Source organism: Ranitomeya variabilis, chromosome 2 (assembly GCF_051348905.1).
Source record: "Ranitomeya variabilis isolate aRanVar5 chromosome 2, aRanVar5.hap1, whole genome shotgun sequence".
Lineage (NCBI taxonomy): Eukaryota > Metazoa > Chordata > Amphibia > Anura > Dendrobatidae > Ranitomeya > Ranitomeya variabilis.
In genome coordinates, this window is record NC_135233.1 from 702,151,192 (window position 1) to 702,169,438 (window position 18,247).

Sequence of the window (18,247 nt, forward strand, 5' to 3'; positions counted from 1 at the left end):
GTTCAGTCATGTTTACTTTTGCTCATTGCCCGTATTCCCATTTACATGTCCTTGGCTGATACAAGCATTTTTTGCTGCTAATATGCTGTATAATATATTTAGTAGTTCAAATTACTTTCTTGGTATATTAATGATATTTTGTTTTTGCTAAACTATATTTATTTTAGAAGCTGAAAAGGAAAAGGAAGAGAAAGTTTTGGAAAAAGTTATAGGTATAGTTCATGTGTTTTATACTGAATTTATCATATATGTACATAAAATCATAAAATAAGTCATATTGATTACTGTTCTTCTCTAGAGTCTGAAAAGGAAAAAGAACAAGAGAAAGTTGCTGTTCCCATTGTAGAAACCAAAATAGAAATTGAACTTGAGAAACCACTTCCACCAGTTGCAGGTGACATCTTTATTCCATTACAGTTTATTTATTGTACGCATAATATTAAATAATTACTAATAAGTCTGTAAGAAGGATGCTCTTAAATGTGTCTGCTTACATGTTTATTAACCCCTTTCTGACCTCGGATGGGATAGTATGTCCGAGGTAAGAAGCCCCGCTTTGATGCGGGCTCCGGCGGGCGGTGAGCTCGCATCAAAGCCGGGACATGTCAGCTGTTTTGAACAGCTGACATGTGCCCGTAATAGGTGCGGGCAGAATTGCAATCTGTCTGCGCCTATTAACTAGTTAAATGCCGCTGTCAAATGCAGACAGCGGCATTTAACTACCGCATTGAGCCGGGCGGCCGGAGATGATGGTATCGCCGACCCCCGTCACATGATCGGAGGTCGGCGATGCTTCAGAATAGTAACCATAGAGGTCCTTGAGACCTCTACGGTTACTGATCCCCGGCAGCTGTGAGCACCACCCTGTGGTCAGCGCTCACAGCACACCTGATTTTCTGCTACATAGCAGCGAACAGCAGATCGCTGCTATGTAGCAGAGGCGATCGCGCTGTGCCTGCTTCTAGCCTCCCATGGAGGCTATTGAAGCATGGCAAAAGTTAAAAAAAAGTTAAAAAAATGTGAAAAAAATAAAAAAATATAAAAGTTTAACCCCTTACTGACATCGGACGGGATAGTACGTCCGATGTCAGCTCCCCTGCTTTGATGCAGGGCTCCGTGGTGAGCCCGCATCAAAGCCGGGACATGTCAGCTGTTTTGAACAGCTGACATGTGCCCGTAATAGGTGCGGGCAGAATTGCAATCTGTCTGCACCTATTAACTAGTTAAATGCCGCTGTCAAATGCAGACAGCGGCATTTAAATACCGCATCCGGCCGGGCGGCCGGAAATGACGTCATCGCCGACCCCGTCACATGATCGGAGGTCGGCGATGCTTCAGAATGGTAACCATAGAGGTCCTTGAGACCTCTATGGTTACTGATCTCCGGCAGCTGTGAGCGCCACCCTGTGGTCGGCACTCACAGCACACCTGCATTTCTGCTGCATAGCAGCGATCTGATGATCGCTGCTATGTAGCAGAGCTGATCGAGTGGTGCCTGCTTCTAGCCTCCCATGGAGGCTATTGAAGCATGGCAAAAGTAAAAAAAAAAAGTTACAAAAAAATGTGAAAAAAATTAAAAAAATATAAAAGTTTAAATCACCCCCCTTTCGCCCCAATCAAAATAAATCAATAAAAAAATCAAATCTACACATATTTGGTATCGCCACGTTCAGAATCACCCGATCTATCAATAAAAAAAAACATCAACCTGATCGCTAAACGGCGTAATGAGAAAAAAAAGCGAAATGCCAGAATTACGTTTTTTTGGTCGCTGCGACATTGCATTAAAATGCAATAACGGGCGATCAAAAGATCGTATCTGCACCGAATTGGAATCATTAAAAATGCCAGCTCGGCATGCAAAAAATAAGCCCTCAAAATACCCCAGATCATGAAAAATGGAGACGCTACGAGTATCGGAAAATGGCGCGATTTTTTATTTATTTTTTTTTTAGCAAAATTTGGAATTTTTTTTCACCACTTAGGTAAAAAATAACCTAGCCATGTTAGGTGTCCATGAACTCGTAATGACCTGGAGAATCATAATGGCAGGTCAGTTTTAGCATTTAGTGAACCTAACAAAAAAGCCAAGCAAAAAACATGTGTGGGATTGCACTTTTTTTGCAATTTCACCTAACTTGGAATTTTTTTCCCGTTTTCTAGTACACGACATGGTAAAACCAATGATGTCGTTCAAAAGTACAACTCGTCCCGCAAAAAATAAGCCCTCACATGGCCAAATTGACGGAAAAATAAAAAAGTTATGGTTCTGGGAAGGAGGGGAGTGAAAAACGAACACGGAAAAACAAAAAATCCCACGGTCATGAAGGGATTAAATCACCCCCCTTTCGCCCCAATCAAAATAAATCAATAAAAAAAAAAATCAAACCTACACATATTTGGTATCACCATGTTCAGAATCGCCAGATCTATCAACAAAAAAAAAGCATTAACCTGATCGCTAAACAGCGTAGCGAGAAAAAAATTTGAAACGCCAGAATTACGTTTTTTTGGTCGCCGCAACATTGAATTAAAATGCAATAACGGGTGATCAAAAGAATGTATCTGCACCAAAATGCTATCATTAAAAACATCAGCTCGGCATGCAAAAAATAAGCCCTCAACCGACCCCAGATCATGAAAAATGGAGACGCTACGAGTATCGGAAAATGGCACAATTTCCTTTTTTTTAGCAATCTTTGGAATTTTTTTTCACCACTTAGGTAAAAAATAACCTAGTCATGTTAGGTGTCTATGAACTCGTACTGACCTGTAGAATCATAACGGTAGGTCAGTTTTAGCATTTAGTGAACCTAGCAAAAAATCCAACCAAAAAACAAGTGTGGGACTGCATTTTTTTTGCAATTTCACTGCACTTGGAATTTTTTTCCCATTTTCTAGTACACAACATGCTAAAACCAATGATGTTGTTCAAAAGTACAACTCATCCCACAAAAAATAAGCCCTCACATGGCCAAATTGATGGAAAAATAAAAAAGTTATGGCTCTGGGAAGGAGGGGAGTGAAAAACGAACACGGAAAAATGGAAAATCCCAAGGTCATGAAGGGGTTAAGTCATTTTAATATAATACTATGAATGGGCAGCATGTAATATATGGCCTATCATTTCCTACGGTGATAAGTTAACATTGGATCCAACATGTTACATCTGACAGCTACATGGTATTCAGCCTGTCATCCATATTGAAAATGGAGAATTATCAGTTTTGATAATCTTTTTAAGCCAAGTCATAACCCCCATTACCATTATATTAATGAATATTGATAAATGTGAACTTATATGTATTTCGACTTCATTTAAGAAACTCCAAAAATGCTCCAAGGTGTCAATTTCTTTTTATATAATTAGTGACTTACAATTTGTATATAAGAGTATTTTAAGTAATGACTAAAACACATTTGAATCAATTCTGGTAGGTTTGTAATTGCTTGAAACTAATATTTTAATTACAAAGAGGGTTTGAAGGCTTACTGTGATCTTGACAATTTATATGTATGATTCTTCCAAACGGTTTAATTTACTTCTTTAATGAACCAGTTTCACCACAAATATTTTAGCAATATGAAAAGACGTTGTTCATATCATCTAGTACAATTCCCAATTTTGTAAAGTGCAACTTTATCTAGTTCAATACTTTTCTATTCTCTTAACTTTTTTCAGAGCCAGAAAAGCAGCTAGAAGAAAAACAAATTATTGAACCACAACTGGAAGGTAAAAGTAAAAAAAAGTTGAAAAAAAGGATAAAATTCAACATACTGTATTTAATAAAATACAGTCTTTGTTTTGGAGCTTGTAAAAGATTAGGATATAATCAGGTAATTGTGTTTTACAACCTAAAAGTTATTTTTTTCATTACGAAAACATGAAACACTACTTGGCATCTGTGAAGGTGTATTCGATGATGCAGCCAAAAATCTTCAGCATAGTTTTGCATTTGTTAAGAATACTCTGGGTTTTTAATATAAGAGCTACTCTGTGGATTGAAAACTTAGGTTACTCTTCCCTGCTGCTCATTGCTCTCTTTCACCCTCATTCTGATTCGTTGAAAGGGACTTGTGACTTGCTCAAAAAAATTAGCCCTGAGCTCCCTTGATTTGGCCATTTTTTTCTGGTTTGTGCTCTGTCACTCCATCTTACCTTTTTTGCTTTTGGAGCACAGTATGTGAATTCTCTGCTTGTAGTCCAACTGGACCATTCTTCGGAGTCTTCTCTGTGGGAGCGTGCTCTTACCCTTCCCTCATAGGTGTTGGCAATTACAATTAGCAGTGCCTGAAACTGCTAGATCAGCAGATGAGCTCTGATTACTTATACCTAGGAGGGAGGTTTGAAGGTGCACACACCCAGAGAAGGCTCAGAAGAATTGGCCAACTGGTCTGCAGAGGTTTAACATGTTGAGTTTTCAAAGCACCAAGTGTGAATATCTGTGCAGTGGTCCAACACAGCCCAACATGGAAAATATCAGCAGAATTAGGGAAGTTTAATGACTTTTACAAGGTCTCTAAGTTGTTTTTTATCAAGTCACTGGCACAGTGAAAAAATGAAGCAACATGTCCTTCTGCCATCTCTTCTCTGTCTTGTATTTATTTTGTTACATTAAAAAAAAGATTTTGAAGACTGAAAGCTGTATTAATCCCTTCCTGACATGGTGATTTTCCATTTTATTATTTCCTCTCATTTTCATAAGAGCCTTTTAAATCTTTCTGTCCACATATCTGTATGAGGGCTTGCTTTTTGTGAATCTAGTTGAAGTTTTGAAATACATAATTTTATTATATAATATATCGGAAAATGGGAAAAAAAATCCAAGAGCGGTTCAAATTCTGCAAAAAATACAATTCTGTGTTTGTATTTATAGAACTGCATTACAGCATATGGTGAGAATCAGAGTCTAACCCAAGTCCTTTTACAATTATTATATTAGAACTATAAGTACATACAGATATGCAAAGATCCAGATCAAATCATATCTTGTTACATTTTAATTTCAGAACCTGAAAAGGAGAAAGAAGAGAAATTGTGCCTGCCAATAGCCAAAGGTACTGAAGATATTTTGACACTTTTACCTACAATTTTCATTTTTTTGCTAGTTAGATGGAATGTGTGATTAGAAAATGATCTATTGTTTAAATCAGGTTCTTTTTATGTCATTTGTATTTCAAATGTTTGGTAATTTTTTATATCACTAATTTTATTTAAAAAGCCACAGGTGATTTTTACACTGGCCACTGGGGCTGTTATAGACGTCTATATACAACCAATAACACAAGATCCACAAATTACAATTGAATTAGTAACCACTGACTCTGCTCCCACTCACTTCGAAATGACCCTTGAATACGCTTTTTAGATGCTTCAATACAAAAGTTAGGGTCAGAATCTGTTTGTTGCTACTAATGTACATATAGATTACCTGAAAAAGTAAAACGAGTCTTAAAATATTCCCAGTGTGAAAATTCCAAGAGTTCTTATTTTTATTTTTAAATCATTTTTGATCAAAAACATTACCAATAAAAAAAACTCCAAAATCTAATTTAAATAAAAGCTAATTTGCTAGTGACATATTCCTTTTAATACTCATATCACAGATTAATAAACGATAGTGCCATAATGGTCTATTGCTCCTAATATTACAAATGTTCAGGGTAATCCACCAGTTTTAGATTAAAGGTCACCTAATTTTTGCAAAGTAAGATTTTCTATCGAGGATACAGGAAAGATATATATCTTTGTGCCGTGTTAGCCAGTTGATAAAAAAATATATTTAGGAATTTGCACTCAGACCGTATGGGGCATCATAACACAGAACCAGACCCCAATCAGAGGACAACAAAACATTCACTCCTTATCTAGGAACTTTCCAATATTTATGGACACAACTGTTTATCACTCTCCCATAATGACAGCTCTATGATGTGTTGTGTAGAAATATGTGATTCTTCAGAATTTTTTTAGTCTATGCCTGATGAAGAGACCTGAGTAGTCTCGAAAGCTTGCAATTTGTTACCATCTTTTCAGTTAGCCATTAAAAGGTATCAACCTATCGAGGATAGAATTTCTATGGCTATCTATTAACTGTAATTTCCAGTGTATTTAGAAACATTGCATTTGGCTTGTAGTTTTTTTTATTTCGGTATTTTAACAATGAGAGGGTTACTGACTTATGTAGATCATCTATGTACAGTGTCTTATTGGAGGTAGTTACCTTTAAGTCAACGGTAAAACTTGTGACAACCTGATAATGTTCTGTGGCTTAGTAAAGAGTCAAAAATTGACTTCTATGTTAACTACCTGCAATTGGTAACAACTGTGAGATGGCTTTAATCCCTACGAGAAAATTTGAAAATTATAAAAATAGGTTTTATAACTATGTACTTGGAAATGTCAGGTTTAAGGGAAAATTAATCCTGTCAAAAATCAAGTAGTCAAAAGATAAAGATAGATGTGAACTGGTCTTATTATGCTGGAATAGGGCCAATATCATGTACCTTCCCAGTCTATTAATATCAATTCCCAGCTATCTGCTTTGCATTTGCTGTTGTTGTGGGGTCCCCCCTTTTTTAATGACCAGCTAAGGCAAATCAGACAGCTGGGAGCTGAAATTAATAGACAGGGAAGGACCATGGGTATTGTCCCTTTCCCTAGCATTTATCCGTCCCAGAAATCGTGCATCCATTAGAAGCACCAATTTTCACACATAGCATCAGCTCTTCCCCATTGCCCTGGTGTGTCGCAATCGAGGTAATGATTTCTTTGGGTTCATGTCAGTAGCTGGCACTGTCATCAAACCCACGAGTTAGGAGAGGCATCTGTCAGAGACCCTCATTACTGATCCAGCAGTCAAAAGTAAAAACACGCACACAGAAAAGTCCTTTGTTTGAAACAATCACTCACTGACAATGTACCTCTTTTATCTATTTGCTAAAAAAATAATAATCCACAGCAGTCCATTGTAATACACATGGAGGTTTGATGATGATCCCATCTTCTTCATCCAGTGTATGGAGCCCAGTTCATAGAACAAAGCTCCATAAATTGGAGCATTAGTCACTGCTGGGTCTCATACTGTACTGCTCAAGACCTGGCCAATTCTGTTCCTGATTACCAATCCACCAGGGCAATCAGGAAGAGCTGAGGCTAAGTGCCAGAATTAGCACATCTAATAGATGCAACATTTTTAGGCCAGCTGAGGGCTTGTATTATTAGGCTGGGAAGGAGCCAATATCCATGGCCCTTTCCAGCCTATTAATATCAGCCCCAGCTGTCTGCTTTGCCTTAGCTGGTTATCAAAAAATAGGGGAAAGCCCAAATCATATTTTTAGAGTTGTTCTATTTTTAATAACTAGCAAAGGCAAAGCAGATAGCTGAGGGGCTGATATTAATATGCTGGGAAGGTCCATGGATATTGGCCCCTTCCCAGCAAAATATGACCAGCTCACAGCTGTCTGCTTTCCTTTGGCTGGTTATTAAAAATAGGGGGACCGCACATCATTTTTTCTTTTCATTATTTATTTATTTTACACTGCCAGGCTGGGTCACTGGGTGCCCTGACCTATTGCAACCATGCTATTATTTGGCATGGCTGTGATGGGGCGGTAAGTGCCCATAGTCTTAAAGCTTGTTGATTGGCTGTGTTTCAGCCTGTCAACAAGCTTTGTTAGGCTGATAAGCTCAAAAAATTAACAGGGACAAATAGAGAGAAGTCCGTTTTCAGGGTTTGACATCGGACACTAGGCGTCCGGTATGAACCCTGAACTTTACCGGTCAGTTTCGCTCATCCCTAATAGAAAGCCAATAGCAATGCATTCATGAAAGTATAAAATATATAACTAGGTAAATATACAGTAGACTATAGGATATTTGGGTTTTACCAGAAAGATTTTACTAAAAGTATGGCTAAAGGGAGAGGATAAAGTTTTATTCTCCCTGCAGCTGCTCATTTCAGTCAACAGGGTGGTTCAAGAAGCAGTTGCATTCATCATTCACTGTACAGTGAGCACACTGTAGTCACTCCTCTGCGCATTGATTGACAGACTGCGCTGCACAAATACACTGCACACATACACTGCAGAGCAATCTGTCAAGCAATGTGCCAGGGAAAAATTACAGTGCACTCACTGTATAGTGAACGAAAACTGTAACAGCTCCCTGCACTGCCCCGATGACTGGAAGTGAAGGGCTGCAGGAAAAATGTAACATTATCCTCTCCTTGTAGCCACATTTTCAGTAAGTGTTCGCTCACACTGGCATATATTCTCTCATACAATAGAATCGGGCTGACCCTCGGATCAAACTCTGTCAAAGTTTGATTGGCGTCTCATCTGAGTGTGATCCGATTCTCACATGAGAGAATTGCAGCACAGGTGTGGAGAAGATGGATACCTTACTTTCTACATCTCCTCCATTCTCTGCGTTTGCAGTAATCGGATTGCACTCAGATGATATCCGAGTGCAGTCCCATGTTTCACACAAACCTATAGACTTGTATGGGTGATCTGGATATTGGAGCCACACACAATGTGCTGTGATTGCTCTCTCATGCAAAATCAGCATGAGAAAATAATTGCAGATGTGCACTGCCCCACAGTATAACATTGGGCCAAGTGCTCTCTGATTGCTAAGCAGGATTCAAATGCTATATGCTTTTATATTACCATTGAATCTGCAGGCAAATAGCAGGTTTTGGTGGTGATAGGTTTTTTAACAAATGTCTCTGCATGTTTTATATGCACATGCATATGTGGGAGCATATACAAATATGTTAGTATATTATAATTAAAAATTTCCAGCCAAAGTCAATATTTTTCAAGGATTTATTCACTCTTTGTTTGTTGCTCATTTGATAAATTTATTCAGGGAGAATTAGTTATTTTTCTCCCATCCATATGTATTTTCTATTCACTGCTAGTAGCAAAATACAACTCACAGACACATCTAATGTTTCTATTCTTTGGAAACTTTGTTTTATCAATCATTTAGCTCCATGCAAAATAGTTAACCCCAAGTTCTGTAAACTTCCATATCTGATACTATAAATTTAGTTTGAAACCCCAAAGCAGATAGTCAAAATATGTCTACTGTATATGGTCAAAGTTTTTTGAGTTTGCAGTAAAAATATTATTTCCTTTAACTAAAAATCCATTTTTTTTCAGAGGACAAAAAGGAGGAAGAGAAATCTGAACTGCCGATACTTACAGGTATTTCCTGCTCATCGTTCTGTTAGCTAAGATTTATTCCAGAAATCTTTTCTAATTACCTATGATAATATTACTGGGTATATTTCTTGGTACTATATTTTTGCTGTATAATTGGATTTTACATTGTAGGATTATAATATGATAATTGACGATGCCTAATTAAAATGTTCAAATTAGCAGCGTGCTGGTTTTAAAGCAGTATAGTCTATTCAAACTAGGTGCAGAATCATCAGTCCTGTCGGGTCTGCATTTGACAGTCAGAAAATACTGATATTAGGCAAAAAGATTCTATAAAGATTGAAATTTAATTTCTTCCTGGATGTCCTTGAACTGAATATAAAGATTTACTTTTTCCAAAAGAGGTCATATTGATGGAAGTTAGAATAAATGCTTGGCACGTCATGGATGCTCATTTGGCACAGCAAGTGTTCATGCCGGATTTGCTAAGCTGCACCATAATACTGTCATATCAGTATGTGCCTCACAAAATGTTACACCAACCCTATTTCATAATCTAAAAATGAACTGAACATAAAAATGTGAAAGTTTTTTCTATACCTGATTTATTTCCATAATCCCTATCACATAATACAAATTCTGCAGCTTACTTTATTGTACTTTGTATTTTTGTTCATCACTTTAACATCTCTACATGTTACCAGTCAATGGAAAACTGTGTGCTTACATCCAAAGTCTTAAAGAGCATTCCTATCTCTTTATTTTTTTATGATGCATCAAGTCTGCATGCTCTCAATATTTAACTGATAAAATTAAAATTAAACGCATGATACATTATTTAAAAAAAAATGATATCTAAAAAAGTGTGTTGACACAGCATTTCTTCTTAGTTATGCCAGACGTAAATTGTGTAGGCCCAGAATCATAAATTGTTGTCTGAAGAATTGACTCGTCTTGTAGGATAAATATTTACCACTCATATTATCTCATACAGTTTATTTTCTGCTATCTTTGCAAAACAGTAATGCATGGCCACTGAACAATGATGTTTGCTAGTATGTTGATTACATACATTGTTCATGCTAGACAGTTTGTTGGCATTCCAAAACAAAGGAGGAAAAACTATGCAAATAGATAACAGAATAAAACAATGCAGGTTGGCCTCATTCACATCTCTCTCTGACCTCTGGATGCTGTTTGAAGGCCAGTTGTGAACTATATAAAGAGACTTTTTCTTCTGGTCTGTGTGACTCTCTACAGATCAGTTTAAGGGACTATGGCTTCAGCTGGAAGAACACAGGACTGCTTCATTGACCATCAATGAAACCCCAGAGACGTCTTAAAGAATCCAGGTTTAGACCATTGGGTCACCTGGCCGCATAACTCACTGCTCTCAGTTAGCTTCCTAAGCTTGTCATTACCTCCACACTGTGGGGCCCGCCAAAAGTGGGGAACCACTGGTAGGGGTATTTGGCACTGGAGGCAGCTCTAATCCTGGCAAGTCAGCGGAAGGGTGAGGCTCTGTAATTGCACCATCTTGGGTATTTGCTGGAACTGTTCTATATGCTATGGTGTGTTGTTAGTTCAGTAAACTATTGCCATACTGTTTTACCCTCACCCTATGCTGTCTGAGTAGTGTTCTGCCCATGGGGAGAGAAAGCAGGTGTTCAGTGGTATGAACCATGCTCCATGCAGTTTTTCTAAAGACAGTCAGGCCAGCGGACAAGTGCGCCCACTGACCCCCATGTCTCCACAAAGTGCTCATAAGAAAACATATCTTATATATAATAGTTGATGCATCCTTTTGTCTGAAGATGGGATGAAAATACTGTGTTTGCACATTCGCAAGCAAAGTGTCTTCAATAAAATGTCACCGGATATTGCGGGGCACGTTTACACCGCCACCATTTTATTGAAGAGCTCTACTACAACATCAACAAAAAACAACAGAAGAAAAACAGCCATGGAGATCCTATATAAATAATTTTATTAGACACCATAAAAAATACCAAACATGAACAGGCAAGAAAGTGTAGGGGAGGGGGGCACCCCTAAACCATGAATGGGCCAAGAACACAGGACCAGGTGTCCACCCACAACCCAGGTCTGCAGCAAAGGTGCAGTATCGCACCAAGTTGTTTAATGCAAGAGCCCATATAAAATAGCAGATAATGCTTTATAAGTAAATATTTATATCATCATGGGCAGTACTGAAAACAAACATCATATCAAAGGTACATACCAAGGCTGCAAGACCGGTGTGCGAACGGAACAGCTGGGCCAAACCCCAACGCGCGTTTCGGAGCTATCCGAACGCTCCGAAACGCGCGTTGGGGTTTGGCCCAGCTGTTCCGTTCGCACACCGGTCTTGCAGCCTTGGTATGTACCTTTGATATGATGTTTGTTTTCAGTACTGCCCATGATGATATAAATATTTACTTATAAAGCATTATCTGCTATTTTATATGGGCTCTTGCATTAAACAACTTGGTGCGATACTGCACCTTTGCTGCAGACCTGGGTTGTGGGTGGACACCTGGTCCTGTGTTCTTGGCCCATTCATGGTTTAGGGGTGCCCCCCTCCCCTACACTTTCTTGCCTGTTCATGTTTGGTATTTTTTATGGTGTCTAATAAAATTATTTATATAGGATCTCCATGGCTGTTTTTCTTCTGTTGTTTTTTGTTGCATTTCTGCAGCTGATCCTTATTAGTCCTTTACGCATATTTGATATAATTCTATATAAGAGATACGATATTGTTCATTATTATCTGTTTTAATATGCCTGCCTCAATACTCTTGTGGAACATCAACAAAGCAGTGCGCATGTGACAGGCCATTACCATTATCCCTATGGTCAGCACATGCGCACTGCAATGTTGATGTTGTAGTACATTACTTCAATAAAAAGGCCCCGGAGTAATCGCTTGAGCATAACCACGATCTCCGGCACCATTTTATTGAAGATGGGTTCAATAGCTAGTACTATATAACCTCACAGAATCAACAGACACTTTTGTATTCCCCAATAATTAATGCAAACTAGTTACCTTATGATTCTTTTTTGTGATAATAAGCAACTTGACCACAGGTTGAAGTTGACTTTTTATGTAATTCTCATAAACTTTAGTGGAGAAAGCTGTGGGTAATCCATATGTCCATTGAATTTTATGGTGCATTTGGGCAAATAAGGATCACATTTATGGTATATCTTGTTGATATGCTATCAATACTTCAATTGAATGTGTTACCCCCAAAACACAATTTAAATTGAGCATACCTGATGATGGCTGAAGAATAGCTGAAACATTGCATTTGGATCCTAATATAGTTGACTTAAAAGTTCTTTAGAGTGCTGCTTCTAATATTTTTTCAGATACAGTTTGGTGGTTGTATGTAACCAAGTCCATCAGGAAGCGTACACCTGACTACCACAACTGCTGTTCATAACTTGTTATTTTCTACTTAAGATTTTACTGCTGCAGATATAATAATCCAGGTAGCTGACAAATTGCTTCATATATTCAGTTTAGAAAACTAAACACTTACATATTTCTTATCTTCTCAGGTTCACTGGACTGTGATAGTGTAAAATCTGGTGTCAAGGCAGCTTAAGTGTCATAGCTATGTCCATGGCCATACTATATTTCTAATAGGGCTACTATAGAAATTAATGAGCTCATGAGTGTAAGGCTTCTGTAACACCACAGTATCTTCTCTCATCTGACAGAATTGGCCTGATTATGCTAATCACACTCTGTTCACACTCTGATTAGAGTTTAATTAGAATGTTATCATAGTGTGATCCGATGAGATGAACATAGAAAAAAATATTCTCCATCTTCTCCACTCTGTCAGTCCATGAAAAAAGTTTGCTCTCAGATGTCATCTAAGTGCAATCTAATTTTTTCCACATGCTCATTGACTTGCAAGGCCAAGTGCAATCCTAATATCGGATGCAAATCGACCATCCTGTGATTTTTAATTCAAACACTGAGGAAAAAAACTGACATGTGCAAGGCCCCTTAGAATAACATTGATGCGTGTATGATCCGATGTTTTTTCATATAGCTCTCGGACCGACATACGGTCGTCTGCACAAGCTCTAACTTTGTATGCCAGTGATTCAATGTGGAGAATACATTTCATAACAGTGCAGTGCCTTCAACAATTTGAAAACACAGTCAAAAATAATTTATTTGCACACTCCCCTCAAAATATCAGAATATCCAAATACATCTCTAAGATATTCATTTTCCAGGGAAAAGAGGACCCATTGCAACAATATAAAATTTATAATTTTATTATCATATCAAAATAATATTTTAAAAATTCAAGCAGGTAGAACCATAGAGGCTTGCTTACAATTCGGTTAAACAAATAAATACATCCCATGTACCATACCACATCAAAAAAATGGTGCACAAAGACCACATATAGAGTATAATCCTTAGATTCAAGTTTTTATTAATGAAATACAAAATCACAAATTGTTAAAAATTAAAACTACTGGACACCACTCATCCAGGGACAAAATGTGACCAGCACATCAATCAATGCCTTTTGTATAAATAAACACAACAGCAATTTAGTCCATAACCTCTCAGATAGCACAATATATAGTATATTCACTGATATAGACAATATAAGTCTGACAGTGCAGCTCTATGTAAACATAGCCATCTTAAACTTGATACAGATAAAGTGCATAGTGCATATTATCATGTCCAAAATAGACCGCTAAGGTCCATAGTCAAACTGTAGCTAAGAGCTGTGACATACTTACAAAATAAAGACAGGCAGTGTGCTGGTGACAAGTCATCCCCGCCACCCCAATGCATGTTTCGTCAAGACTTCTGATTTATTTTCTGTCAATGTGCTAGCGGGCAGCTTGGGGAAATATGGGGCTATTTTTAACTGTTGAATGTCTGTATATGTATGGAGGCGTATTGTGTCCAGTTTTCATTGGTGCATGTCTAAGTGAGGGGAGGGGTTTGCACTATATAGTTTGAGTTGAAACACTCCTGTACTGTGCTTGAGAAAGATCTTTTGGATCAAAACGTTGCACAGGAGGCGGAATAAAATGTAATTTTTTTTCACTAAAGTTTGAGGCGCTGTCTTTTCTACTACTTGGTATGCAGCTCTGCAGCTTGTCATCCAACAGAGACACTGAGCACCATATTCTAGCACTGCTGAGTGTCTCGCGGTGAACTTCTATAACATGACTGACATCAGCATGAGAAAGTTCTCGCGCTCATTGCTCTATCAGAAAGGGCCTGGAAGTTCACAGCTAATGAACTCAGTTCAACTCACTGACATCAGTGCGAGGGCATTGGAAAAGTTGATGACAGTGAGTTCAACTGAGTTCATTGGCAGTGAACTCCCAGGACCTTTCTGATGACACTGCGCATGTGACAACTTTCCCACTCTTGTGGCAACATCAGTGAAGTGACAGGAGTTCACCGGGAGACACTTAGCTGATCAAGCACGCGCAGCTCAGGGTCTCTGCTGAATGGCAGCCTGTATAGTCGCATCATGCAACAATGCATGATAAATCACTTATCTCTGCTCACCACCTCTCTTGGCAGCCTGTTCCACTCATTGATCACCCTCACTTTAAATATATCCAATCTGTATCTCCCCCCTTTCAGTTTCATTCCATTGCTTTTCATATTTCCATGTGCAAAAGAGAATAATGATGACCCCTATACACTGTGCCATCCCTTCAAATATTTGTAGACTGCTTTAAGTCTCCTCTTAGCCTTCTTTTTTGCAAGCTAAACATTCCCAGATCCTTTATCCATTCCTTGTAAGACATCCTTGCTCACATCCTAGTAGCTCTTCTCTGAACTTGCTCCAGTTTTTCAATGTCTTTTTAAAATGTGGTGCCCAGAATTAGACACAGTATTCCAGATGAGGCCTGACCAAGGAGGAGTGTTTTCCTATGAATAAGGGTGTTGTACACACCAGAAACGCGTCAGGCTTCCTGAGGTTTCATTTTATCATGTTTTAATCTATTTTTCAATAAGGAAAGATTTTATTTATATCCTGGACGGATGTGCTGACATATTTCCTTTTCCTCTACCATTCTATTAGTCGCTGCCCATTGTTCAAGCTTATCTAGACCCTTCTGAAGCCTTTCTCTGTCTTCTCTACTGTTTGCTATCCCACCTATCTTTGCACCATCTGCAATCTCTAAGTTATGTCACTTATCCATGTTATGTAAATAAAAGCTTATAACCTGACGTTAAATTCATCCATTGGTTGAATAAATTATTCTTTTGAAAGGTAAAACCCTCCAAAATGTGGTTTAGGTTAAGAAAATAAATTGGCAGAAATATTGATCAGTTAATGGACACAGTATGGTCAGATTTTGGCAAGACAAAAGTTTTGTCACCTGGTCATATAATGCACCCAATCCTAGTTTACATCCTAACCTGTGCTCAGTAAATGATCGGTTAATTAGTGTGTGTGTATAAAAAGAAACCCAGCACCCCAGACCTTCATTTGAACTGCAACTCGAGCTCTGACAACATGCCAAAAATCCACCCAAAGCCTGGATTATCAAGAGGCTGAAGACCAGATCCACTGCAGAGGTGGCTTGCACCTTTAATGTGTCTCAGCACAAAGAATTAAAAAAAGATTTAAAGAGACTGGAGATGTGTTACATAACATGGATAAGCGACATAACTTTTGTCAGGGAGTGTAGAAGGATAAAGACAAAACATAGGTTTTGCATCATATTTTATCCAGTTGTGTACAGTTTGTACAACTGACAATCATAAGATATAAAAGCTGCCAATAATAAGTATACAGTTTAATAAATATATTATAGTAGCTGTAAAGCTTTTCTTGCTCAACCAAGGGCCTTCCTATCATGTCCTTGGGTTTCTTTTATGTAAGGTAATAAATCTGTTTCTGCTAGCAGTGCTGTATCACTAGCAATAAAATATTGTTTTGCTTAGAGAGAAAGCTTGAAACACCCAAGGGAACAGTATTTCAGAAAGACATTTCTATCTGACTACAGCGCTTGTACAATTCAATTGATATTTTTTCAACACACTCAATGTTTGTTTCCTTTTTATTTATTTATTTTGTTATGTTATTTTTGTTTCTCTTTGGTATTTGTTTAAGGTGCCAGTCTCTAGAGTATGACTAGGAGCAGATACAGTTGCTTTTTAGAGATGTAAAATCTGAACAATGAAGATAATTAGCATACATATTGTTCCACACATTCTTTTGAGATAGTATAAAAACATTTGGATTGCCAATTAAATCAGCCAAGAGCATCATTACAGTTTGTTTCTGTGAAGAAAACCTGTCACTGTGAAGGGAATGTATCATTATAAAATGACATTTTATGAAAAAAGGTTTGTTTGTTTTTTTTTTTTTTTTATTGTAAGCATATTTATTAAAAAGAAAGTTAGTTATGTTTCCTTTCATTTGCTTGTCAAGTGTTAAGGCGGAGAAGACATCCTCCTGAAGACCCCTGTTGTTTTATTGTGTGTAAATTGTGTTTTATTATGTTTTATCCTCAAGAAGGCTGCAGTTTCCTTTTAGGCAAGGATGAAGGGGCAAGGATGTAGGGAGGAGTATGAGGACTGGTGTGTGAGTTCCTGGTATTATAGTTAGTTAATAGTGAGCTGGAAGAAAGGGACCAAGTCATACTGCTAGAAAACTGCAGTCTCCTCATAGCAGGCAAGTTGGGGCACCTAAACTGAAAGAGTTACATAACGTTGCAGTGTTAGCTATACCTGGAGATCAGATGTGAAGGAATACAGGGTAAGTTAGGTTGTGGCACATCCGTAAGGTGGTAACATCCATATGGCGGTAACTTGTGAGAGCTCCCTTACACCATTCACAAAATTGTAGCTAGGGTACAGTGGCACAGCGCAACACATCCACCCATGTGTCCCGATTACAGGAAGATGGAGGCCCCCAACATAACCTACTATATATCTGTAACGTGTCCCACAAGTAATGTGTTGCCATCCATAACAGTTAAGCACAAACCTCTGTCATGTAATGCAGAACAAAAAGCCAAGTACGGTTCCTGTTACCCTTTGTACATAAGTTCTGATGTCAGTAAACAAGACACAATATTTACAAAGCCATCTGTTTTTTTTCATCGGGAAGTTAAGGGAGTCCTGTGCCACACAGATTATCACAAAACATATTCTGAAGGTGTCTGCAGCAGAAATGCAAATGCAGGCAAACATGCAGGGACCCCCATGTAAGGTGTTTAGCAGTACAGATATAGATGTCAGGCGTATTCCCCCCTTACATAAGAAAGAGTATCTCACACAATGTACAACACAGGAATATGTCTACTTATGAAACGTGAGGCTCAAAAAATTACAGTACATTACTCCTGCATCTCTATGAAAACCTTATTATTTTTCTGTACAAAACAGAACCATAATGCAGTTTTGTTTACAATATCTAAGATGATATATGCATCTACATTGCCCCTCCTTGGTATTTGTACTTGGAAGCAGTACATCAGGGGTGCGCAACATTTTTGGGTCCAAGGTCCACATTGTAAGATTGAATCAGCCCCAAGGGCCACAATGAAACCAATGCATTACCCTCTAAGACATTAACTGAATATAGAAAGTATGTGTAATAAATATCTAATAGGTGCTAATTCTACTTATATGGCTCCCACTTATCAGGAAAGTAGATGTACCCTTCTCACTGGTATCTAGAAAGGAAGAGCCCATGCATTAATTTCTCTACATTGTAGCATATGCTAAAACACAAATAGTCAAGTGTTTCTTCCATAAACTACATATACTACAGCAACACTCATGCATGGCCACGTCTTTACCTCCTTTCTATGCTACAGGAGTCAGGACTTTTCAATTCTGCCAAAATATGGCTGGAATAGAAATGACCATATGTGATAACATTCATAATTACTAGTAAGTAAGGTTCTATGTAACACTGGTCTTCTCCGTGACATAGGAATAACACGTGACCAAGCATAATGCAGATGGTTGAAGACCACATAGAGGGGCATCCAGGGCTACATGTGGCACAAAGCCTGCAAGTTGCACACCTCTGCTGAACAT

The 18,247-nt window shown here is 38.1% G+C and overlaps 1 protein-coding gene across 1 annotated transcript in view; it reads left to right on the forward strand.

Moving 5' to 3' along the window:
* Positions 1-18,247, forward strand: part of LOC143807646 (uncharacterized) — a 1,106,746-nt gene that overhangs the window by 656,504 nt on the left and 431,995 nt on the right. Inside the window, exons 44-48 of the mRNA XM_077289447.1 lie at positions 168-212; positions 299-394; positions 3,683-3,733; positions 5,011-5,058; positions 9,172-9,216. Of these exons, the coding sequence (XP_077145562.1) occupies positions 168-212; positions 299-394; positions 3,683-3,733; positions 5,011-5,058; positions 9,172-9,216 (285 nt within the window). The remainder of the gene's footprint in view (positions 1-167; positions 213-298; positions 395-3,682; positions 3,734-5,010; positions 5,059-9,171; positions 9,217-18,247) is intronic.